The sequence below is a fragment of the Accipiter gentilis genome, chromosome 27 (assembly GCF_929443795.1).
Source record: "Accipiter gentilis chromosome 27, bAccGen1.1, whole genome shotgun sequence".
In the NCBI taxonomy this organism is placed as follows: Eukaryota; Metazoa; Chordata; class Aves; order Accipitriformes; family Accipitridae; genus Astur; species Astur gentilis.
The window spans coordinates 9,540,397-9,567,500 of record NC_064906.1 but is presented as its reverse complement, the minus strand read 5'-3'; the positions used below and the strand labels follow the sequence as shown (position 1 = coordinate 9,567,500).

Genomic DNA, 27,104 nt, shown 5'->3' with positions numbered 1-27,104 from the left:
TTAGGGCTTTTCCAAAGAATGATTCTGTAACTCTCCAGGATCCTTTTTAAGCCAAACACAGGAAGCAATCAATTAAGTAAGTTTTTCATTCCTATCCAGCTAAACGAGTAATGTTAGGTTTCAGTTGAAAAGCTTGAAATTATTTGCAAGAAGCAGGAAAAGGTGATGACAAAGCTTGAAGGCAAGACTCAGCACATTACCCTCCGGTGGTTACAGGTAGCCTCTCCTCTGCGTATCCGTGTGTACTACCAACACCTCTAACTGGAAACCTTCCCATGAGACCGTCACAGAACTTATTCCTTTGGAACACGAGTAAGTTATGACAAGATGATTGCATACACATATATACACATATGACACATCGCTCTGACTTTTGCCACTTGTTTTCCCACAATCTGCTGTAACATCAACTGGATCTTTTTATTTTGCAGGTGCAGGGTAATATTGTCCAGAAAAAGCATATCAAATAGTTACTATACGAAATTTCTCTACCCAGAGAAAGAAAAACGTTTCAAAAGAAGGATTAATAGTTCAATTAAACAGAAGAGGGTTAGACTGCTAGACTTGATTCACTTCTAGTTTTACATTCAAAATGGAAATATCGGAACACTGCAATTTATTAGAAAACAGTTTTCTAAAGAGTATACGGAACATCAAACCCCCACTCATTTTTCCTGGCTACTTTTCTTTCAGACCTCAACAACTCTTTCCAATGACATACCATGCGGTCTTGTATATTTTACAATATTTATACCACACATTATTAGCATTCTATATTCCAAAATTCACATGGACTTATGCAAGCACATTGAACAAGAGGCACCTAGGAAATTCCTCTTTTTTACTTCAAAGCAGTTGTGCAAAAATTACACAAATTTTAGAAGGACACTATCTTTCAACATTATTTGAAAGAGCACCTCAAATATATATAGGCTGTCATTACATAGTAATATGTATTTACTTATAGCTATTGCTTTCAAGTTGAAATCATTACATAGCTTTTCCAATGAATTAAGATCATTTGAAAATCATGGTTGTCATATGATGTTACTAGCACTGTAACACTGATCCCATTTTTAAAGCATACAAAAAAAAAGCCAGTACCACCTTACAAAACCCAAACATACTATTAAGAACCTTTACAGAAAATGTTTTGTAACACAGATTCCAGTTCAGCAAGTGTTTGTGCTCCAAGTGACTTTATATATATGAATGATCCTATTTGACTCAATGGGATTACTCATATGCAAAAAGTTACTTCAGAGGCAACGCATCATTTAAAATTCATAAGGAAGATGAGGTAATTAAACAACTGTCAGTAAAGGCCTTTCTGTGGCAAATTGATATAAAAATTGTTTAAAACAGATGTATCAGAATTCTACTTAACAAAGTCTTACACACTATGAAATGTATATTGTACACTATTAATGGCGCCCTGAAAAAAAATCTCTAAAGAATAGTTAAGAGTATTTTTCATATGAAAGATTTCTAAATCCAGAGTTGTGTTTAATAGTGGGAAAATTCAGCCTCCCTGATGAATGACTTCGTGATTTTATTTTTATTTTCTTCCTCGTATTTTTATGCATGTATATATCTCATACTCAATAGCAAAACATCTCTGTTTGTTCTGCTTTGCCAGGATTTACACCTAAGTAAAATAACGACATAACAGAAATTAGAACTTGGCACCATTAACACTACTGATGCATTCACCTTGTCCTCAACCACATTGTCTCCTAGACACAATAAAGGTGTAGGCAAAGATTTATCCTGCCAATAAGATATAGTTATAGGTCCCATGAAGATTACTGACACTGAAGTACCAAATATGTACTGGCCTTGGACTTAGCAGATAACATGCCAGTTTTGAGACACATTCAAGTTGACAATAAATCACTATCACAGTTCCAATAACAGGAAAAAATACCTTAGAGGAATTTCTGTGTTAAAACATTCCACTTTTGAGTTAGCTATTAAATGGTAATAATCATAATGGACTAGGCAGTAGGGTTTTTTGTGGCTGAAATGTGCAGACATTTACTACAAGGTTATTTTTTTTTAAACTTCTGTGATTTTCAATTGCACAATATTTTCCCCTTAAATCAATTTTGCATTCCAAAGGGAAAAGAAAAAATCAAAACAAAAGAAGTTTTAGTAGCAATCTTATTATTAATTATACTTATTTTCTATATCTGCACATGCAAACACTTTCACAGCCTCCATAACACCTCCCTTTTGTGCATACAAAAAAGCAATAGTTATGGGTTACAGAAAGCTAGAGAGAGCAAGGTGCACCAGTTCAGTACTGCTTAATAAATTGTAGATTTATTTTTTTTTTTTCCTCCGTCTCAGAACTATCTTAATATTTGTCACCAGAAATTTCTTTCTGAGAAGTTTGTTAAAAGGGCACCCATTTCTCAGGGTGCATAGGTTATAACGATTTTTTTCAAGCACCCTTTTGAACTTATTTCAATTTTCTGTTTTTGATGATAGTCATGCTGACAACTTTTTTTGGTCCATCAAATTCTGTAGTACAATTACATGAATTTACTTTTAATAAATTACCATCTTTGCATATATCAGTCAAACCATGAAGACTAAACACTTGCAAATAAAATGCATTATTAATTTAATTGTCACAGCCTATTTAGCTAGCTTCTATTAGTATTTGCTATAATATGCAATGTATCAGAGGGCAGAATCAAATTCAAAACATAAAGAATAAACTGATTATATAGTCCTAGAGAAATTAAAAAACAGCAAGCTTGCAAAATTATAATCAAGGCATTAATGTTTTAAATAGGTAAGGAAACTACATAACTTTATTTGTAATACGTTTATACCCAAAGTGATGGTTTAACATGCTGAAGAAGGATTTCGTTGGTTCCTAAAGCCATTAAAAGTCATCAAACTCTCACAACAGGAAGGGAAAGGTGGAAAGGAAAGCAACGGTGGTTTGGTATTTTCTGCCCTAGATCACATGGCTTAAACATCCACATCACCAGTGAGGGACGACTACTACTAGAAAATTACCTTGCTGTTGTAGCTCTGCCACTACTATTGGATGCTGCCCTACGTTAACCTGAAGCGCCAGCCAGAAAGTCTTGCAGATACGAAATATTCAAAAGATGGATGAAGGAATTTCAAAAGAAGAGAGTACGAAGTCACTCGAATATCACTTGTTTATGCTGGCCTGGGGGTGAAGCTTCCGCAGCCTGCGCTAGCAGATGGGGCAGGGAGTCTGCAGGCCTGAGCTGGGTTCTCTGCTCCGGCGGCAGCCGGGGCCGCAAGGGCTGCGAACCTGCCGAGGGGCGGCAGGGCAAGGGAGGGACCCTCCTCCTCCTCCTCCTCGCGCCATGCTGGCAGGCCATCCAGAAAGCCTTTGAGGAATACGGGAAGAAATGGGGAAAAATGGAAACGGCCAGAAGGCTTTCGGAAGAAACACGCAAACAAAAGCCAGCGACAACCGATTTAGATTATAGAATCCTGCTTGTTTAGGAATTCGTTTCAAGTTGATGATCGCTAAAAATATGCCTCTCAGGCTAAGATACTATATTTGGAAATCTATTGTATGTATCCTTTATTGTGCACATATTCACTAGGGTAACACAAGTTATCTCTATGTTGTATTTATGATGATTATACAGTGAGTACCTCCCTTGTAAAAGAACATATTGGTACTGAATGCTTCCAGTTACAAAATAAGCCACCAGAGCAAAACATTTTTCGTAATTGTTGTGCTATGACAAAAGATAACCAGCATAAACTTTAATACGATGTCTGCTTTGATGAAATTGTAATCGTCGTTTCAATGCATCATCCTATATTTTAGATGAAATAAAGTATCTCAAAACTCTTCAAATAACCACGCGTTAGGGAAATTCTGGTTAAGCACTTTGTAGAGGAAATATCATTAAAAATATAAGCACCACTTCAACAGGTGTTTAGTCAAACGTAAGGCATATACGGTGTGTTAATTTAAAACTCTACTCTTTGGTCACTCAGTGATGTAAGTGCGACAAACTTGTGAGGAAAGGGTCTAATAGATGACCATTTCCAGTGTCTTTAACAAGAAATGAACACAACCCAGAAAGAGTTCTGCAGCATTCTCCTACGACTCCTAGCTATCATTTATTTTCCCCTTCTTTCATATCAAAACCAGAAAATACTGTTTATTTATGAAAGCCTACACCAGAAGAATGAGTCACAAGGCAGTAATACTTGAAACAGTATCAAGTATCCAGCAATGAACCCTGCAGGTAGGATACCTCCACCTACCCAGACCGAAAGAGATTATGCAACCTTTTGGCTATCCAAAACTCATCACATTTCTAGTTACCCCAAAAAGTCAATGAAATAGCAATAGCTATGCCACAATGTGTTTAATAAATCTGAGGCAAAATCTGTTTACCTGCAAACAAAGTGCCATTTAGTTTCTAAACACAGTTACATTTTAAACCACAGAAAAAAACGTGCTTGGAAAAAAGTTTGAAAATAAGTAACTGTACACAGGTTGAAAAAATAAATTAATTCATTTTAAAAATAGTCAAAACACCAGATCTCTATTCCTGCCCAAGAACACTGAGAAAACTTTTTTTTTTTTTTTTTTTTTTTTACTCCTCTGTGGCTTTGACTTCAGTGATCAATATAAATCTTGGAAAGCTATTTTATAAACCTATGAGCATCAAGGCCAGCAAGGGGAGAAAAAAAAAAAAAATGTACTTGGAGGGGCAGTTACAGCTATGGAAATTTTGAGAAAATAGTATCACCTGTCAAAAAAATGCTCAAAAAGGTACAACGCCTACACCTTTTACATAGAATTGCTTTCTAGACCAATTTTTTTATTGACACCCACAGACATGTCATAAGCACCACCGTAGCAGAGCACTTAAGCATGTTAGCTCCCTCTGTAGTTGGAGTTGAGCCTAAAGTCCAGGTGACTTCATTTTGGGTAAGCCAAATATTCCAGATAAGATCTTCACATATTGTATAGGGTAAAATGAGAAAGAATTTTAAAGTAGTTTACCTTTCTTTGGGTGTGCCAACTCCATGCTTGCCCAGTAAATGAGTATTCAAATGCTTCTTCATCACAAACGCCACCCTACCAAACAAACAGAAAACCCAGGAAGATTATTTTTTTTATTCATACCTTTTTTTTTTTAAATACAGTATTTTTCTGTTTTGAGCATGTATTTGAGCATATTTTATTAAAGGTGGACTTTTAAAAACCCCTGCTAGACTACGATTTAAATCCAGAAGTCCATTCTGTGAACGACAGGTTTTCTTCAGACTGCACTTACTTGGCTACTTCTCTTATGAGTAAAAAAATCACAACCATACATCACTGGTCAAACAACAGAAAACCTGTTTCTGCTTCCCTTTGCAAATTAGAACATCTCAGACAATATACTGATAATATACTCTATTTCACCTAAATAATATTTTCTCACATTATAAACTAATAGTTTTAGTTACACCTTTGAATTTATTTAAGCGTTAACGGGCCCATACTGCAACCCTTGTTCATACAAGTAGTTCCATTATTTTTAATGAGTAACACAAAAATACAGCAAGATCAGATGCTTTAATCACTGCTTATGTTTGGTCTGACTTCGTTGTATTAATTATTTAAAGAGATATACATGGAAACAAATTAATAGCCTTAGTTATTTTATAGCCTTGTGAAAAAAAGGATGGAAAAGGTGAAGAATGTGGTCTTGAACGCACTTTGAGCAGGAATATTGTTCAAACTGGCAAGGCATTCAAAGCATCAATAGCAGCAACAAAATATACACAACTTGGCATTATGTTTCTACCAAACAAAACACAGATAATTTATTTTAATTTTGGTGACATACGTAATGAAACAGATAGGAGCCTATCAAGTACCATTCTTCTGCTGATAAGACTATAACATCAATTTAATTACATCACGTGACTGCTTCAAACAATTTAGATATCAGACTGAACCTTCAAACTAAAATGGTTCTCTCGATAAGCAAAAATTTTACTGCTGCAACTTTCAGTGTGAAAAGGGCTTGCAAACATTTTTGTTAATTATGTATTACAGCTGTCCTTCATAAAGTTAATTACTAATAGCTGAAAGGCAATAGACTGTATTTGCATATGTACATGAAAGGCATGACATATGCAAAAATATGATTTTAATTAGCATTCTATGATATGAAGGGCTACAAATCAAACTGGCATGTTATAAGATTTTTAACATTAAACGCTGAATTCATCTGGACGTGTTTGCAGTAATGGACAATGGAAGGACTGTAAAACACTAGCACTATGGGGTATAAGAGCCACAAAAGCCAAGAGACAGTACTTTTCCTTTAAAAATATGTTAATGTAGCTTCTCCATGTCTGATCTACTTTGGGCACTTTCACATTATTATAGAGAATCTCTCTTGTGCATCCCTTAAGGTGTAAGAATATAATTCCATCTTATTTAAATGATAGCAATTTCCTTATTTTTTTTACAAAAAAGACATTAAAAAATATCTTACATACTTTTCCCTACACAATTTATAAGTATGGCACCATAATCATTACAACCGTGAATAATCTATCACACCATTACCATCATTACTATGCAAGTGTCATCAGAATTACTGTACATAGGGAAAATAATTGTAACCAAAAAAAAAGTGTTCTAATAACAGCACAAAGTATTCAAAACATACTGCCCTTGCTTTGCAGCAGAAATACTAACCATTTGCACACAGCTGTGAAAGGTCCCAAACAGATTTTAATTTATTAATACTTGTATTTCCTGTTACAAACCTCCATTCTTCCCCTTCTCTAAAAGAAAAATACACCAAAGACATGACTGTGAAAAGGCAATGTGCAATCAAAGTTGTAAAGGTATACTTTGCTATTTACATGGAATATAAAGACCCCAACCAGCTATACAGTATTTCTAGGGAAGTTGGTTGTTTGGGGTTTGGTTTTTTGTGTTTGTTTTTTTTTTTCTTCTGAGCCTGTGTACTTGAAGCTTCCAAACAAAAGCTGAACATTTCTTATACTGCACAACTGCAGGGGGTACAGACAGGCATACCTTTCTGCAAAATCAGACAAAGGCCTTGTTAATAATGTGAAGCAATTAATCTCACATTAGCTGCCTCCTCTCTGTTGTATCTAGGTTCTGAGTAACCATTTTGCTGCTGTTACACAGCACAAATAAAATGAAGACTGACTCAGTAAGTGTCTCAGGACCTACTAGCATTTTAAGCTTTTTAGTGTAAGGCTTGAAGACAGCAGAATGCTTCCGTGCAAGCCTGGAGTGCTCAGCATAGCTCATGAACAGCTCCCTGCCTTACAGAATCGGGCCTTAAAAATAAAAGCAAAGTTGTTATTTTCATAAGAAATTGAGAATGAGATAAAATATTACCAGAGTCAGCCGTTACCGAAACAAAAGAATTTTTTTCCTTCGAATTGATGCAAAGTCTAAACATCTTGGTTTGGATGCTGAGTTTGAGGACAAGCAAAAAAAAAAAAACAAAACCCAAAAACCCCAACCAAACAAAAAAACCCACCAAAATCCACACTAAAAACAAACCAAACAAACCCCACCACACACACTCCCCACCCCACCCCCCAAGTGTGGGAACTATTTGTTTATGTTTACTAAATACTGCAGGTGATTTTGAGAGAGGTGGTAGCAGTGTTTGCTGGCTTTACAAAACAAACACAAAAAGTGTTTTCAGTACATTCAGTAACTCCGGGTTTCTAAGCAGCTACTGTTTTAGTGGACAAAACTATTGGTTTTGCCTACGCTATTTACCTCTGCTGAGGTGAATCAGTTATTCCTAAGATACTGCCAGAACTGAATAGACAGACATGACTTTACCTTGGCTTTTTGAAACGAATCTTAAGGGAAGTCTGGCTGGCACCAGTAAGGACTCAAGGAGCAAATGCTTTCAAGATATGTTGCTCTAATACATCTTCAAATCAAAGGGAATCTTTCCATCAGCTGCAGTAAGCACCAATTCAATGAAGTAAGCTTCATTGAGTTTCTCATTTTTTTTATTTCTAGTGAAAATAGAAATATTCAAATTAACTGGTAGAAATTAACTAGTTTCAGAAACACATCAAAAGGGAGTAGGAAAAACCTGTAATTGCCATACTCTACTGTTTCCAATACACACAAGGCAGGTCAGACTAGAGGCCTGGAACCAGTTTTACAAACTCTGATCTGGACATACTCATCCCCAACCCACATGAAGTCAGAAGTCACAGCCCAGCTGCTCTCCTGAGGGTCACATCTCAAAAGGCAGAAACACCTAGCCTATACATTCAAGCCATGGTCACTGGCAGTTCCCTCCATTCATTAGGAAGACTGCTCCTAGAAGTCTCCTCTTGCAGTGGGTAAAGGTGAGTAGGTAGGATTTCATTTGCTTGCAGTGGCATTTTGTTGGTTTAACTTTTTTTGTGATTTTTCAACTACTCTGGCCTCAAACTAGCAACATCCTCCATCTCACACACTCTATGTTCAAACCTCAGCATAAATTAAAGACAGGTTGAAAAATGACACAGAGCTTTAGAATAGCATCCGTGCTCCCAATGGGCAATTTTTTGCACATAAACTATAAATAAAAATAACTTTCAATCGGAAATACACGAGCACCTCTCCCAAAATAAGTTCGCAGAATATTCTGGTTTCAGTTTAGAAGAGTTGTGGCTTTGTAGGAACGTGTCCACTCATATTCCATGGCAGTCTTCGAACAGTACTTGGACTCACTCTGAGAATGTCTGTAACTGATTTAGGAGCCTCTACAGACTTGTCTTCAGTTATAAAAGCATGTTTTAATGTACAAAAGAAAGGGACTTCTAATTCTGGGAATAAAGAAACATATTGGACAATCTTTACTCCCACTTTTTATTCTAGTGTAATACAAGTTCTTCTGCATGTACAATGTTCATCATCGCAGTACCCAAGGAATATGAATAATCTGTCACATATTGTCTGTTCTCCCATTTTCTCTGCAGGGAGAGAGTTGTGCTCTGTGAAGTATCTTGTTTTAAGAGGGCAAAAGAGTCTAGGTTTTATTATGTTTTGAGCCTTTTTGGTTTTAATATGTGTACCTCTGTGTTAGTGAAAAGCCAAGTTGACACCCCCGCCCCCCAGACCCTCTCCCTCCCCCCAACCAAAACAAGCATTCTGGACCATAAAGTCATGAAATCTGTTATCTCCTATGTGGAAGTGCTCAGCCTTGGCCTAGTTCCAGGGAAGGAGCTACATCTTACCCCTACCAGAAAGTCACTTGAAGTTATGTCAACAGACCAGTCATCTTGTAACTGCACATAACTGCTGAGGAGGACCAGCACAAGAATTTATTTTTGTGGGACTCTACAAACAAGGTATCCAGCAGTTGAAGAGCAATTTTAAATCACTTCTCAGAGGATACATTGCTCTCTGGAACTGCTCTTGGAGAATTTATCTTACAGACAACAATGTTCAACGACAGCAGAAAAGTCCAGGAGAATAACAATGAATATCTACCCTTTATTCATATTCTCAATATCCTTTACATCTCCTTTAAACTGTCCAGAACCTCTTTATACAGGAATTTAACCCTGAAAATACAGGTAAGCTATTACATGACATGTGCAGGCCCCAAGTACACAGGATGCTTTAAAATGCTCCTTGAAAGCCTTTTTAAAACGAACAAACAAAACAAAACACCCACAAATCACACCACCACACCCACAAACAAAACAAACAAACAAAAAAAAACCAGAATAGAATGCTATTTTTCAATTATTAGTATTTAGTACTTGGTTTTATCATAGGTTTCAGGCACCTGGAAAGGATAGAATGGTTTACCATTTTGGATAAATCACCTGGGAGATCTGACAGCTTCAAGGAATAATAAGAAAAAAGATCTCTTAAACTTTTATACACCATCACAGATATGAGGAAATAATGTATTATCCTGTCTGCATCAGTTTTTGTTTTCCATGATCTGTGCTTGAATTTCTGTCCTTGTATCTTCACCTGAGGCAAGAAACCAGAAAATCAAGGCAAGCTGCATGGATCATGCCAAGACAGGGGACAGCACGTTCAGGCAAGTAAACAACAGCATGGGCTCAATGGTTCTTATTACCTGAATGAAGTGCTCTTATTCTTTACTGTGTCTTGAAATACACTGCAAACCCTAATTGTCTGTAGTTGAATGAGTGGTTCACGTGGATTCATGCCAACAGGGGTATCAGTTAGTAAGAGAAAGAAATAGTGCAGTTTCTCAAGGAATATCATGACCCACATGCATTTCAGAATGCTCAATAAAACTTGTATATGTAATTACAGTTTTTTGCATGTTCTTTTATGTGTAGAACATGTACAAATCTAAAGTAGAATTTCATATATTCAGATCAGAACTTAGTCAAATAGTACATAAATAGTCCATATGAACTTGAAAACCTATGTTTTCAAGGTGTCAAAATTATATAAAAAGTTGCTACCCAAATCTCATCTCTCTGTCACAATTTTGTATTCAGCAGGTCAGCTTCAGGAACAAGGCCGTAGAGGAAAACACAGAACTGCCCAGAAAGCAATGGTTTTCTATGAACAAGTAATCTTTTTCTCCATGCATCAAAAGTCTAAATTCCTGGGAATTTCTTCAAGTCCATCATTCGTGGACGTTTGCTGATTCTGAAGGGTCCAGACTGGGGCACTGATAACTCTCTTGCATGACTGCGCGCAAGGGACTCAATTTAAAAGAAAGTATCTGGCAGGGCAGAGTCTGGTATGGAAGATATCCAGTAGTCTGAAAGGCTTCATGCCCTTTGTGACAAGATGTCAGGTTCAAGTAAATATCTGGCAGGGCGAAGCCTAGTGTGGAAAACATCCAAATATCTGAAAAACTTCATGCCCTCTGTGACAGGACGTCAAGTCCTAGAACCATGCATAGGAAAGCTGGGGGTTTCTGCTGACTCATTTAGCAGCAAAATGAAGCAGGTCTTATTACTTCCAGCTAACAGTTACAGCTATTCTTCTTAAGTTTAGGGAAAAAAAATAATCAATAACATTTCAGAAGGTTAACAAGCCACCTGTAATCACCCAGTCTGCGACGTTGAGAGCCCTGTGACGCACTGCCTTATACTCCCTGCTGACCCCATGTGTTCAAGAACGATATGGCTATTTTATGCTCCACCCTCACTAAAACAATTAAACTGGAAAGTAAAAAGCATACATTTGGCATATGTGGCTCCTTCCTCATCATCTTCAAGTGTGAGCACCTTGGCAGACTGGAAAATACAAACTTTTTCTCTTGAGAACAGAAACCAAAAGAGATAAAATGAGGACAACTTTGCCATCACTAACAAGACAAGAACCATAGTACCACGGCAAGAATATCATGGTAATTCACGGAACCTGAAGACTAAAATAAGTTTTAATATCTGAGAATCATTAGCCCTTCTGCCTTAAGTTTGAAGGTGGGTTTTTTTGGGCTGTTAGTTATTTTGTTTGGTTGGTTGGTTTTTTTAACTTAATTTTCCACACAACAATCAGGTATGTTTCTTAATTATTAACTTTTCAGCTTTTCCATGGAGACATTTTGTTGTTGAAGTTCAAAACCCAACATTTTCAAAAATTAATTTTATGTCAATATGAAAGCATCAGTGACACAGACTACAGCCTTCTCTTCGAAAAATACCTCATCTCATTTTTACTGTTACTTGTAATGAGCTAGCAATTAAGTCAAGGTGGCCAATGAAAAAGTGAAGGGAGAAAACAACTTATACTAGTGGAACGCCTGTACACAGCTTGCACCCAAGGTAGACTTGAGTATCACAGCAGCTACTGTTCCTGACTTGCTTTGAACAGGATGACAGACAACAGGATTGTCAATGTGCTGTTCAATGACCTGCATCAATCTCAAAAATAATTTACTGCTATATCAGACAGATCATTATGGATGAGTTGCACACTATCAATCAATCGACTATGTTGTTCCTGCATATTCCTGCATCTATCAACCAGAAGAGAAAGACATCCTTCAAAATATTCTTGTTGCTTTCTGCCACCAATCTGTGTCCCTCAAGATGTGAAAGAATTATTAGCCACATGGCCATAAAATAGTAGCAATAAGCACAATTATCTCCTTTTACATATTCCGGCAGAAGAGACCTGGGTACAAAGGAAGAGCAAACTAAATAAACCAGAAAACATCCTCTACTATTCCACTCAAGCTGACTTGGAGAGATCTTGCCATCCAAAGTTGCAGAGTCCTCTCGCCATCCCTCTTTTAAGAGATGTATGTTATAATGTAAACCATCCGGGACAGAAATTGTCTGTCATTGTAAGGACTGTGGCAAAAGAGGAATACACTGGCAGTATTTACATTATTTCCTCCCCCACGAGGGAACTCACTTATTTGTTATTGCATGCCTCACCTGAAGTTATGTATTTTGTAACTGAAATCAGAAAGGTTTCCTGTAAGTTAGCTATAGGTCCATTCTGAATTTTATTGGTTTGGGGGTTTTGTGGTGGGTTTTCTTTAAATACAAAAAGTACCCTTCAAGAGCAGATGCAGGAATAAGCCAAGTCCAGATAGTGATAACTGTTATTAACATAAAGGTGAGAGGAAACTTAAGAGTGGAACTGACAACTTTTAGATTTGGAGATACAATAAAAAGCAGCTCACATGGCATACAGTAAATATGGTACTTTTTACGTGCACTGACAACAGCTTCCAGAGACCACACACTTTGCCTCCTTAAAGGAGGGAGGAAGCCATTGCACTGTTTAGTGCGTAACTCTGCTGAAAATGGGACTTAGTTACTTCAAGAGAGTCTTACCGTGTGGCTGAAAGCTTATAGGCTGGATTGCACAATTAAACACTACTGCATAGACAAATATTTCAGCAAGTGATGGATCATCATACTATACATAAGAAATATAGCTTGGACCATATAAAACACCGCCAATACACTTAAGATGTGCATGCATAAAAAGTGACAGAACAGGGCCCAAAGCATTATCCATTTCACAATACCATAATAAAACTACACGAGAAGATTGTGTCTGCTGTTTCAAGACATAACAGCATGCAAATCAAGGGAAATACTAGTCAGCTTAAAGTGACTTAGGAGAGGATTTCTCTGAAAACAAGTGGGTCTTTTCTTACAGTACCCTATGACATCTTAAATGAACAACAGAGAGTTTGAAGTGGTGGCATCTTCTTACCGCCACCACCCTCCAAACCTCAGGAATTTGGAAGACTACAAAATTCACAACAAAATATCATTTATGATTAGATTAAAAATTAATAACCAGTGAAACAGGTCAGACCAAAAAAACCCCAAACAAAATGCAATTAATTTTAGGAAATGCGTACCTTTTAATTCTCGCCAAACACCTATGCTTAGAAATGAAACTGGTGAAATGAAACATACACCATTACTATAACAAAATACTTCAACATTATGCTGCTGGGTATTCTTCTCAAACAAATAAAATGTAATAAAATATTTTTTGTTTTAAACTTGAATTTTCCTACTGAAAATTGGTCTACTGTCCATCTAAATATCCACAATTCTGGCAGAGTCAAATAAAACATTGGCTAGTAAAAAACTGAAATAACTAGGGGATTGTTTATTATACGGTATATTGCTAAATTGATAGGTAAGTAAACAAATGTCTCTCTACTTATTTTGTTTGCTTAATGAGCATACTAAAAATAGCTGAACAGTGGCAAAAAGTTTAAAGTCAGAAGGTGTTCACTCTGTCAGGAAATCACCTTACAAATACATGAGAAAATTAGTAACGCTACAAGAAATGTTTGTTTCAATATTCAGAGGAGTTAATGAATGTTAAGTGATAATGGTAGACAGCAGCAGTATGTAATTACATTTCTAAATACACCTTACCAAATCACTTCTAAGCTAAAAAAAAAAATTAAAAAAAATCACATGTTCTATTAATTTTCATTGGTTATCAAACATCTGTAACTGTCGCCTCTAACAGGTGTTTGGTAATCTAACAGCTGCACAAAGTGCTAAAAAAAAAGAAAAAAAAGACAGAATCGCAATGTGCTTTCTGTAGCACCACTATCAACCTCTCGGACTATTACGATGCAGAACCTCTTTGCCTAAATTCTGAAATGCAACCTTAGGCTCAGTGTTGGGAGTGCCTTGCGTCTAAAAGAGGCTACCATCAACATCCAGGAACACACCACCACCAGAGAACATACTCGTTATGCTAAATGCGGCTGCAGGAACGCTTTAAATTGTGCTTATAGCTGTAAGCCTTCATTTACGTGATCCAAAACAGCGCCTGCCAGCCTTGCACTGAGAAATTGCTTACGTCCTCTCTTTTCTCACAATATGTACATCCAACATTCCCATAACTCTAGTCCCCCCCTTTTCCACTCCCTCCCTTTCTTCAGACATTGGCCTGTCTCCCTACTCGTGACCCAGTCTACCTCCTAGCATGCTCAGGACTTCAGATACAGAATTTGATGCAGTAGGCATCGGTTCCACGCATCATCATCTTGCATCTGGAAAGAGACAGCAGTATGAACAGACTAATGGTTGAAGTGGGAAGTTCTTCCAAGTAGATTCAACCTTTTGGGAAAGTCATGTGAACCACATCTCTAAGTGCCCTGAGAGGAGTTTTGAAATACCTGACTTTCTGCAGACAGTTTGTACAGAGCTTCCTAGCTGTTCTAAGGAGCAAAGTCTATGTATGTTGAAAGTGTAAGAAACAGCCTGCAAGACTATCTCAAAATAAGGATGTTTCAATGAGATTCTACTTAAAAGCAGAACGAATAGAGCCAAGCATACTTAAATTTAATCTTTTGTTCTTATTGAATAAAAAGACACTTTTGATGTTGTAGCTTCTTCCTTACTGCTCAGAAATTGCACTGCAGACTGAGTTACTAGGTTTTATGCAGAGCTTCTACAGGAAGAGCTATCTTGAGAGCAAAATCCTCATCATCAAAAGAATCTACTCTTGCCTGTCTTTAAAGGAAATCAAAACAAATCTAAAGATAGTTGATTGTGGGCTAGAAAACATATAGGGCCTGGAGTAACAGTGCCACCATATATAACTCAGTCAATTCAGCAGCTACAGCGCCTGCGGTCTTCTGCAAAGTTGTGAGGTACGAAGAAAGGAATGAGATGAATAAATTGGTCACTATCTGATGACTGAACTGCTCAGAAGTCATACACAATCAGAAGGCACACACAATTTTTATTGACAATTTACCCACAGTTTGAAAGCGCTGCTGGTGATAGATGGTGGCTGGAGCTAAGGCTCTGCAGTCTGCTTGATCTGTGAGAGTAGTGAGAATCTTGCCCTAGGTCTTCACTTGACATAGAAAAGCAAGTGCTGGTTGATTTGTTTATTCCTGAGACTTCAATTCAGCTGTAAAACATATCCTTTTTGCCTTACATCCAGGCATTCTACAAGACTGTTTGACTTAAGGTAGAAAGCAAAATACTACAGAATATCTGTTTGCCAAAGTAGCTGCAACTGCATAAAAATAGTAAAACTATGACAGCAGGACCTAACGTGTAACCATCAGAAGTACCATCCACATGGATGAACCTTTAACAACAGTCTGGTCAAATCAGAACAGACTGGTTCCAGCCAAGGGAAAAAAAAGAAGGTAAACCTTTGGATTAGATTGGTTTCCGGCCATAAAAATGCACCTGGTACTTGTATACACATAAACATGTTTGCAGCATGGGGGGGGGCAGGGCAGGGAGAGGAGGACACCCACCTTAGTTCTGTCTGGCTTTCCTTGTCCAAGGGTTCTCAAGCCCAGCCATTGCCACTTCAGAGACTAAGAACCACAAAACACTGTGCCATCAGGCCAACCATATTGTATGCCTAACACTTGGCTAGTATCTTTGATTAACATTTGATTTTTCATTGTTAAAAGAAATCTTCATTAGTCACTGAGCATAAATAAAAGCTCAGAGTTTTCAGTCTCGAGTGGCATCTTAATGTCTCCAGATATTCCCATCTCAGCCACCCCCAACTCTCCCCAAGAGCTGGGAGTTGCAACAACTTCCTTCTCCTACCACTGGAGGAGGAGGAGGCTGGCTGAAGAAAGTAACAGGGACTGTTAGAGGAAACCATGATATGCTGAACTCTTATGCACTCTACAAATACTACAGATCTACAAAACTCTCTCAAATTATGGCACTGAACATAGAGCGTACAGATGATATTAAGAACAGCATGGAAGTTTATTCAAATGAGAGTTCCAGGTGGTAACAGTGGCATTACTCCACTTGTCCCATGAGAGACTTAGTAGGAGAATTATTAGTCGCTAAAGCTGCTAAGCACAGTCTGGTGTTTCTTAGGTTTGCCTTTGATGTCCAGCAGGACCCACTTCAGACACAGAAGTCCAAAGCCAGGACTGCAGGGATCAGAGTACTCACCTGAGATACAATTGTTATTGAAGCAATAATGACGATAACCCCCCCCACACAGACCGAATTTGGAAGGATATTTTGCACAAAAAAAAAATATCCATTCTTGCAGTCCAGTATGGATATTGCATGCACTAGGTATGAAGACTGTTACCAGTCTGGGAAAACCAAAGGAATATAGATCAGACAAATCAGTACAGTCATAAAGATGATATCTGTGGCACAGCAGAAGATATTCTCTGGCAAAGAATATTCCAATCCCAGCCAGCAGTTAAGATTAACTCTGACCATTTCTGGCCACAAAACAAGCATGAGAGAGATGGGAACTACATAGGTGCCCAATGGAATGAAGAAAAAAACCGTCTTTGATCTCAAGGGCCTAAATATACTTACTCACACATATTGAGTGTACATATGAACAAACAAGTAAAGGAGAAATCAGTTTTGTTGCAAAGAAAAGCTTATGGCACATTATCTAACAAAGAAAGGAGAATTGATAAGTTACCTGAAAAGATGCAATAAAAGGAATTCAGCTTTTTCTGAGCTCGCCAACCAAGTTTCTGAGGTACGTTACTACCAGGATAAATTACAGAACTTCAGTTTTTACATATAAAGTGACAACCTGGTCCTATAAAGAGAACTAAACCACATCTCTAAGAAAAACTATTTTCAGTCTCAGTGTCTTTCTGAAATGAAACTACAATTAAAGGGTTTTTCCTTTTCTGATCCTTGCTGTTGTTGCAACTACAACCCCATAAAGCCTTATCTGAAGCGCTAGCATGAAGTGATCGGATCCCACAGATCCACTTTCGGTAGGAGGGGAACCTAACAGCAAAGGCGACACAGGTACCAACACACATGGTGGGACTATATTATTCAGTATTGCATCACAATTTTACATATTTTTTTTTAATGAGTGTATACCTGTTAGAGCACTGAAATTCAATAAATGTTCACAACTGAGGCGTGTGTACACAAAAACACCTATGTGTCCAAATAACCACGTGAAAACACCATATTTCCCAGAGGTTGCTCACAGCTATGGAACAGAGCATGTAAGCACCGATACACAACTCTCTGCTTAGCTTTGTAACGCAATACAAATAAAATGGCTCTCACTTTGGAACAAATGCAGCTCCCCACTGTTTGACCGGCGAGGCCCATAGGGCTCACTGCATTCTATCCATCAGAAGGGCTGAGTCACTCCAGGATGGTTTTCAGAAAAGAAAGGCCTCAAATTTTAGGCAGTTACCATTATGCTCTGCAAAGATTAAATACATACAAAATGCTTTCTCACCTGTTAGAAATAAGCAAACAAAAAAATGAAATGTTTCTTTACAATTTCTCAGAGTAGCAGAACCCCCAAAACCATTACTTATGACATGGAACGCCTACCTGGACAGACATGGAGACCGAAACAGTCTGATCAGTGCGCAACTTCTATAGTGCTGAATAGCAGGCAACGTTACGTGCAACACATAGCCCAATAGAGGGATGGAATTGATTTTATGAAGAGTTACAAACAAAATAGTCCAAAATATTAACCAATAAACACATGCCTGGGTGGAAACGTCCTATTATAAAATTACTCTAAAGATCCTCAAACTGTTCAGGGGAGAAAAAAGTCCAATTTTCCACATAACCTGAGAGCGCAGAGTTTTCTGATAATAAGATCCAAGGAACCTGTAAACCCAAGGCTCTAATTTTCTTATGGTGACTGTGTAATATTTTGCAAAGTAAAATTGACTGAGATGGAAGCTATTTTGCATGGTACAGTGGCGATGGCTAACAAATGAGAGTTTTGTGGGCTGAATGTTAGTCCCCTGCCTCATCTGCCACCCCTAATGACAGCAGCCACCTGCTGTTTTATTGTCACAGCTGGAGCCGGTTCACACTCCTTGGTGCTGAGCTCTGCCCATGAGCGCCAAGCTCTCGCCTCGCCTCATTACTTTGATGAACTTTTTATGGTCAGCACCCATGAAGACCTCATCTAGGACTATACAACCTAGATCGGCTTCAGGGAGTGCTTCCAGCTAGCATGAGGTGATAATACACAGTGACACCACGGCTGCTACTGCCTGTCACTTAGTCAAGTCGCTGTACTATACTTCTGGCTCTACAGGGCCCTCAACAGGTAAAATGCCATGAAATTCTCCTATATAATAAAGTTCACTCCCTCTTTTTCACATTGCAATATAGAGATCATATCCTAGTAGCAAAATTTAGCTTTTCAAAGATAGATATTAAAATAAAAAAACGTATCATGCTGTTTACTGCATATAACTACAGACAAGAAATTTCTACGTTCCCTAGATATAAACCTGCTGCCTTTCTAAAAAAAGAGCCTGGCATTAAACAAAACAACCATGAAAACCATATTATGGCTTGATTAACACCACCAAATAGGAAAAAAAAGAAATAAGAATTACATGCATTTTACAAGAGGACCGTTTTTAAGTTAAAGAACAGGAAGCACAGAAACAAAAATCAAGCCAGTCAAATCAAATTACCCAAATGAATCCACAGTGGAGAATGATATATACCACTCCCCCCCCCCCCCCAAGACCCTCCACACTGATACATTTATTAGATATGATAATATATCAAATCAAGATAACAATGAAGCAAAGCCTTTTACATCTTTTTACTTAATCAGAACAGTCTGTTACTATTTTCTGCTAATTTAAAAGCAAATATAATCATCCTTTCCTCTTCAAATTTTTTTTCTACTAACAAACACTCCAAATCTCCTGAGCCTGTACACAATTTCAAACTTCATCAGAAATTTTTTTATTGACGCATTTAGAGCGGACTGTTATGCTTGATCACTGAAATTTAACCCCAGGTTTACTTTCAGCAGTAGAATAATCTTTTTGGTGTCAACAGAGCTTTACATTTGCCCATATTTACATATATCATTAAGATTAATATATGTGCTATTAATAATAATTTCATTAACATTCTGAAATCATCAAATAACATTTTGACTTTTGAATGGCTGTAGGCTATTATAAGCCTAAAAACCAGAACATTTTCAGTATTCATTGTGTAGCAATCCAGCTGATCAGTTTTGACAAATTCATGCAATGTTATAAGCCATTAAACTTCATTTAGTTTCATTTAAAAATTCCACCTAAAAATAAAAAGCAACTGTCTTTTTTGTACAGACAGTACAATTTCCAATAAGTACCAGCTTCAAGGATCCTACAAAAAAAAGAAACTGTTGGTTGGGTTTTTTTTTATTTTATCCAAATGTTTTTAAATTTATCATAAATAGAGTTTTTGAAATGACATTTTTAAGACCACTGACCTAGCAAGAGTTGAACATATCTAATGTGGTATGGTGCAATTTAGCTCCTCTTGAAGAGGGACAGTGCTGCAGATACCCTGAGCTTCACATAAAGACCCCTAGGACAGGTGGAACCTTAAAAATGTTGCTGAGCACAGACATTATCCTACATTTCTGAGAATTTACTTATGCAATCCCTTCTTTATTAGCACTTTTTGAATGTGACCTAAACTGCAGCTGAAGAGCCAGAAAAATATAATGATTCAACAAAGGTTTCCGTTCTGCCAAAAGCTGAGCACCTCCCATACAGTCCTGAAAAGTATTCAAGAGAACCGGAAGACACACAGAACCTCACGTAACCAGGGCCTAAAATGTATGACCAATCCCATTAAATATAAATGACACCAATTTCTCTACCAATACAATTTCAAGGAGCACTTGTCTTCTGCACAAGTTCAACAAGAGAATTTCTTATGAAGCACAGTGACATATTGATCACATCCTTTGGAGAATCCAACAACAGAAGGAAAAATTGCTTTTAGAAGACAAAGGAATTCCCTTCTTTTGACTAGATGATGTATCTGTCAAACGCATGATATTTGGGACTTGTTTTGTACCCTTAAAAATAAAGTATCAAACATGCAGCTTGATCAGTGCAGGGTAAGACATTATGAAATGGACAAACTGCCTCAGTGGAACAATCAATGGTTTCAATAGAACAGTCTCATAATGGTGCTGGTAATTAAATAACAATGTCTGAGAGATTTTTTACTTTTTTTTTTTTTGAAACAGTGCATCAGCTGTGGTATGCCTATTGCATGCTTTGTGATATGACACACAATTCATCTAAAAAGTTTCTCTTTTATCAATCTCTAATCCACAACAAAACTCTAAAGCCACAATAAGATAGGTATTTATTCTCCTTTTATGAAGGAATTTGTTAAAGAATGCACAGCTATCAACATTAGCTGTATTTGCTCACTGCCGTACAAGAAGTAGCCTGCATGCATGTATAAATATTTGGTAATATTTTTCCTTTGCAACACTGTGTTGCCTTGGCATTATGACTGTATTTTAGAGTTGTATTCTAAAATGTAACTTCAGTTTACCCAGCACTTACAGTTCACTGGTCTGTAATTCTTAATACCCCTCTATTTTTTACCAATATTAATTTCAGTCACTATTATTTAAAGTTCATTTTCCATGCCCTTTCAATTGTGATTTTTTTTCAATGTGACAACGAACATCAGTGTCATTTGCGATGGTGACTTTTACTGGAGTAAGAGGGGAAAAAACCCAACAAACTTTTAAAAGAGAAGCTCTCAGAAAATCATCAGAGAGTAACAACTTGTGGTCAGTATCAAGATGAGCTGCATGTGAACAGAAAGTCTGGAGGTGACAGGATCTGTATCCAATTACTAATCCCCTGAGCCATTCAGCCCCCTGAACAATAAATTTCTATAAGCTGATCCCTTAACCCATCACCAGCTGGTCATGCTACTGCATTCCAACAGTAACAACAAAAAGGGGAACACCGTACATTTTCTATTTAAATCTCTACAATACAGAATAGTCATGTTGGAAAGTCCCCAGACCTCTTTTGTCATCTACTACATAGAAGTTTTCAAAATGGATCCTACAAAAATAGGAATAGGCATATGAAATTATATGGCTTAACATAAATATTCTGTCTTCTGTACTTACTCCAAGCAAAGAAGCTCTCAATGTACATATTTTTCCTTGTACTGAACAGAAATACTCAATCTTAAAAAATGGCTAAACTTCTATGCCTGCTGTTAAAGGAAAAGATATTCATATGAAGGGTATCAGAGACATTGCTGAGGAATTGTTCACCCTTTAAAAAAATATTATCTCTGTGATGCTGCCAGTGCCAGTTGGGCAATTAGCCAATTAAGTGTGAATAAGACGTGCCACGAAGCTATTTTATTTTTGCCTCAGAATATTTGTGTATCTGTGAGCTGGTGTGTGTTTGTGTTCATGCATCGGTGGAATCTGGTTGTTCATGCCAGGTTATCTTATCACACTTTTCTGCCTCTTTGAGCTTGCACATTCCTGCAATACAAAATGGGCACGTGTCTGCTGATAATGTCAACATACTTACGTTCACAAGGAGAGATTTTGTGTAACTAGATCTAAAGCAGCCTTTTCTGTGTTCATTACCTGACCCTGTCTGCTTACACTATACTAGAAGAGCCACTCATGGGAAGGACTCCAATACCACAAGCACCTCTAGGAGATGTTAAAAGACAACAGATGTGGAAGAAATTAGCATCTGATTACAATATCCCTGGCTAAATACTCTCCCACAAACCCCATTTTTACAAGTTATCTGAAGGAAATTCTCACTTGTCACAGCAGACCAAGTTCAATGGGGTGCTGAGAGCATCCTGTTATCTCTTTAATTTAGATCTCACTATACTATGCTTTAGACTGCTGTACATCCACCTAGGAAATTCCACTTGGAAATATGAGTAGGTACAAAATACATCTCACGCACTCTGACTAGGGCTACTGTGTAGAAAGCCTGAATACATAACCAGATTTCTAACTCCTTGTCCAGAGTAAAAAAAAATTATTGGGGGGGGGGGGGGGGGGGGGGGGCGCACAGGGCAGACCCACCAACTGCAAGCCTTTATCTTAATTCAGTAGCAAAAGTACAATCATTCCAAATAAGGATCCTCCAACAGTTTTGATATAGTTATTCAAAATTAAAACCAATGCAAAAAAGGATATACACAATTTACAGATCAAAACTGAACAGTGCCAAGTACAAACAGAAGTATGAAAAACCCCCTTTCATAACACTTAAGAATACAGATATTACCTGGCATTGAAGCTACCTTCTCGAATACCTATTATAGAACTTCACAAATCTTAACAGTACCGACAACTCATTCAGAATTTACCATTGCACACGCTAAAAAAGACATCCTACTTTTCAAGAAATGTATTTCAACAGTCCTGATGAAAATGAGTATATTTTGTAAAACTAAGTACATTTAAGGCTAGTAAAAGTAATTACCTAATATTACTGCCTGTAATCAGGGGTTAAGGAGGAAGGTTAGGTACAAGTTCGTAAACATGGCACTGATAACAAACTTCAAACTCATAGCTATCAACTCTCTTTTATCACAGCATTACGTAAATGAAGCACGTGAATGACAAACATTCTTATGCAGGGATTCACAGCCGAGACTGCCATTTTTCCTAATAAATGCCACCAGTCCAGAGAAGAGGAATGCTGTGCTTAGCTAAAGCACCAATTAACCCTTAGATTTGTCAGAACGAGCAACAATTGCTGTGCCTAAGGGTGAAGCTGGTCCAGTAATACCCCACTACACACTGAAGAGCCAGTTCATGCTTGGTAACTGTGTTTGTTGCATCCCCAGCAGCTGTGCTGGAGAGGAACCTGCCTGCAGGAGGGCCAGCGTTACCACTCAGGAACTTCACCTGAGCAGGGTTGTTTTACTAAATGCTATCAACTTCTCCATGGATGCCCTCAGCCGGAGATGTCTAGAAATGGGAGGCACATCACCTCGCTCTTCCTTTTTCTGGGACACAACTCTGAGCAGAGAGGGGACCAACACCACCTGCACATCTTTGCTGTTGCTTTTCATACAGTCTCTGCCAAAGGGGAAGAAGGGCTAGCATGCATTCATTGACAGAGGTGAACAAGCAAATTCTTTCAAGTATTTTTCATTTAAATCTAATTTAAAATAGAAGTCCCTTTTTCAGCATTCTTCTTATATTTTGCTATCTACATCTGTAGCTCTTGCATTTGTGGTTGCCAAAAATTTTTGCTCTGTCTTATCACTTTAAGCAGAACACAGTGTTTCTTCTTACCTTTTTGTAGCTGCATCACTAAAAATGGGATTATAAAACATTCAGAAAGGATGTATTTCATTCCAGCAACAAGTTGAATTAAACTGAATATTCATTTTTTAAAGATTTTTTTTTAAAGATTTTAGAAGGTTTGATATTTTTGTTTCCAATCTATCTCTAAATTAATGCAAACCTACTTCCTCTGAAGAAGAGAGCAAACAAGTGTTGGTTTCACTATAGTACATATGATCTAGATACCAAGGTCTAATCATAACATATTTATCACCATCTAGCATTTGGCTTGTATATGATGTCCACAGGCACTTGTAGTGATAGCTGTCAAACTGCATTCTATTTCTGCCATAAATGAGCATAACAACAAAGACAAGAAATGGAGTGCAGTATAGAGTAACAACACAGCCTGGAATTTAGCCCATAGTAAAGAAACAGTCAAATTCATTATCGACCTCAATGATGGAGGTTCATGCTTGGAGTGGCAGAATACTTCAGAAGTCACCAAGCTTCATGGGGCTTGTTTCTACTAAAGGTGCTAAAAATTGTTTTAGAAATACAGTATCCTTCTCCCTTCCTTTCACTTTATCAGAGATCAGAAAATCTTAGTCAAGCCATGCACGTTCCTGGAGAAGGTGGTCTAAAAGGACATGACCTACCCTCCTCAGATTTCAACTGCTTGTTCCGGTGCTACTTAAGCACAAACATATTTCAACTATTCTATGTATTCTCTCAATCTTACTTGGTGGGAAACCATGATTCTCAGATGCAAAGACGAATTTCTAGGCAACCCTCACAAATGCTATCAGTGATAAAGATGAGGTAGTTTTAGTGGCTGGGGAAAAACAAACCAACCAACCCCATAGCACAGAAAGAAGAGACTATTGCTTGGCCACACACTGCGTTACAAGAAAGTAGTGATGGGGAAAGCAGCCAGTAGCATCACCTACAACAGCACATGGTCCACTGGCACATGAGTAAGTCAAAGTGTTTCCATTTAAACTAGAGGTTCATCTCTCCTTGACAGGCAAATGACAGAGCATGTGCATCATTAAGAAATTACTTGGATTACTGACAGTGCAGAGAAAGTCTCCTATCCTTTATGACATTTCTGAAGAACAGAGGCCACAATTAGAAAACAAAACTACTAAGATTCACCTCTCTTCCTCAGATCACACCACACTTTCCTTAATTTTTTAAAAAAGATTATTAAATTCATATATAAGTTAAGTTCCTGACAGCTTGTTGTTTTCCCATCTTCCATCATTCAGTGGTGAATGCTTAACAGGTAAAAAGTAGATAGCCCTTTTTCTGCAGCAACAAAGTCCCAAACCAGCCTTGACACTTTATACAACTAACAGTTTCCACGCGATCCAAATGTCACTAATTCCATTAGTTCCCAGGGAAGTAACAGATATTTGTTCCTGAAGACCTCTTGATTTTGAAAGAGAGAGGCCCAGATGTAACCAGAGACTTATAAGCTTAAAAATTTTTTTCAGTCCTTCAATCAGCATCTGGTACCCAAAGTCAGTTTTATCTGTCTTATGAGTAGTCACACCAAACCCATACAGATATACGTGAAGAACACCTGCTAAGTCTTCAGAGACAAACTGATACAGAACAGTATAGTTGTTCAGCAGGAAACTGAAAAACGGAAAATAGCAATCCTAAAAATCAGCGGACTGCATGCCAGGCAGAACATATCGTAATTCTGAGCTGTATAAACAGAGGCAAGTTAAAGGGCATCTAATCTTTAAATTCTCTAAATTAGTTACACTAAATCCTATACTAGTTTAGCTGTTACAGTAAATCCTTAAAATAAATATTATTCAGCAAAGGCCATGGCAACTTGTGCCATATTTGCAAACTCCTGGCCACCTGGAATGAGATCAAACTCATTCGGCATTCTTGAGAGCCTGTTCTAAAAAGTAAACTTTGTATTGTGAATACATGAGGAATATATTCACCTGAAGGGTTATTCATAAGCAAATATGTAGTCACCTATGGCAGTGACCACCATCAAATTCATTTTTCATCTCTACAGATAACAAATACTTCTGATTACTCAATACATATGTACATATGGATGTATAATTATATATTGATTAGTTTAGCTTTTAGCATAACATATGAATGTATTGAATTTCTCCAGAGTAACAGATAACATTTTTAAAAAATTATACCAATAGACCATTAGCATTACGAGTGAATTTATTTTCCCCAACAGTGCTAAAGATATGCAAAATTTTCATTTTTCAGAGTTGCATAGTAAATGATTAACACCAGCTCTGCTCATTATCTTGCTTAACAAAACTTCTCTAAAAACAAATAAATCAAAAATGCCTCTAACATTCCTGAACAAATAAATTACAGACCTGTTCAGTGGCAGCAATGATATTTTAAAAAGCTTGTGCAAGCTCATTGTACAATTTTATTACAAAACTGCAATTTCTAACAAAACTGTCCACTTTTTTATTTTCTACCAGTTTTACTCAAAGAAGTACCTTTTGCAACCCAAGAAACTTTAAAAAAGCCACATATCTGGAAACATTAACCCCGTGTTCCAACGTGTTACAATATATAAATAATGATATGAGAACCCTCACTGCCCATTTTACAATCAGATTTGTAAGGAGAACTGCAGTTAAATGAAAAAAACTACTATCTGGTCAGGCATCAGATTTCCATCACTATGAAGGCATACTTTATATTTCATATTAGAAACGCACTTCTTGTCTTAAGACTTTAGAATTATTTTTCTTTTATTACACATGGACACTGAAGTCAGTCTGGAAGTAAAACACCCCGCATTTCCTAAACTTGCTGGAAAAAATGTTTACCTAAAAAAGAATCTCCAATTTTCAAGATTTCCTGAATTGCCTTCCTACCTTTGTCCCCACGTTCAAAGGAAAAGCTTTTCTTTTTAAATATATATATTTACAGGGTAAAACGACAAAGCCTTGTCAACAAACTGCATTTTGTTGTAGTTTGGGGTCAAAATAACCATTGCTGTGAGAAACGCACACATCACACAAAGAATTTCCTCCTCAAAAGGAAGTATCGAAAAAAATGTTTGTTCTCTCTTTAGAACAAAGAGCAAAATGAAACACAACCCACAATGCAACCATAATAAAATGAAACTGTTATCTGTTGCTAGTTCCTTACCAGCCCACAGATTTTTCTTAGCATTAAAAAACAGCATGTAAATTAAGGTGACTGAAACATGCTTTCAGCGAGCAGAGTAATATGGTAGCTATTCATCACCTGAAGTCATAAAACACTAGGTCTTGTCCTTAGCATATTCTAATGAAGCCTATCATGCAAATGAGAGTGACCTTTTCCGTGCATTCTGCAAGTTCACATTTATGTGAGGAGTATATATAGTTTGCCAATACAAACTAGCCAAAGACTGCGTAATTACTGTAATCAATTAGTAGTTAGTGTCGCTCTGCTCATTTGTGGCTAATGTCAGCTAAACCATTTTTGAGAAAACCACCCTGACAGCCTTTCTGTTGTTTTTGTTGCTGCTGTTATTCTGCAACAAGAAAACAAGATACACAAG

At 37.3% G+C, this 27,104-nt stretch overlaps 1 protein-coding gene across 1 annotated transcript in view; it reads right to left on the bottom strand.

Moving 5' to 3' along the window:
* Positions 1-27,104, bottom strand: part of ZNF407 (zinc finger protein 407) — a 349,254-nt gene that overhangs the window by 207,150 nt on the left and 115,000 nt on the right. The window contains exon 4 of the mRNA XM_049830283.1: positions 5,027-5,101. Coding sequence (XP_049686240.1) covers positions 5,027-5,101 — 75 coding nt within the window. The remainder of the gene's footprint in view (positions 1-5,026; positions 5,102-27,104) is intronic.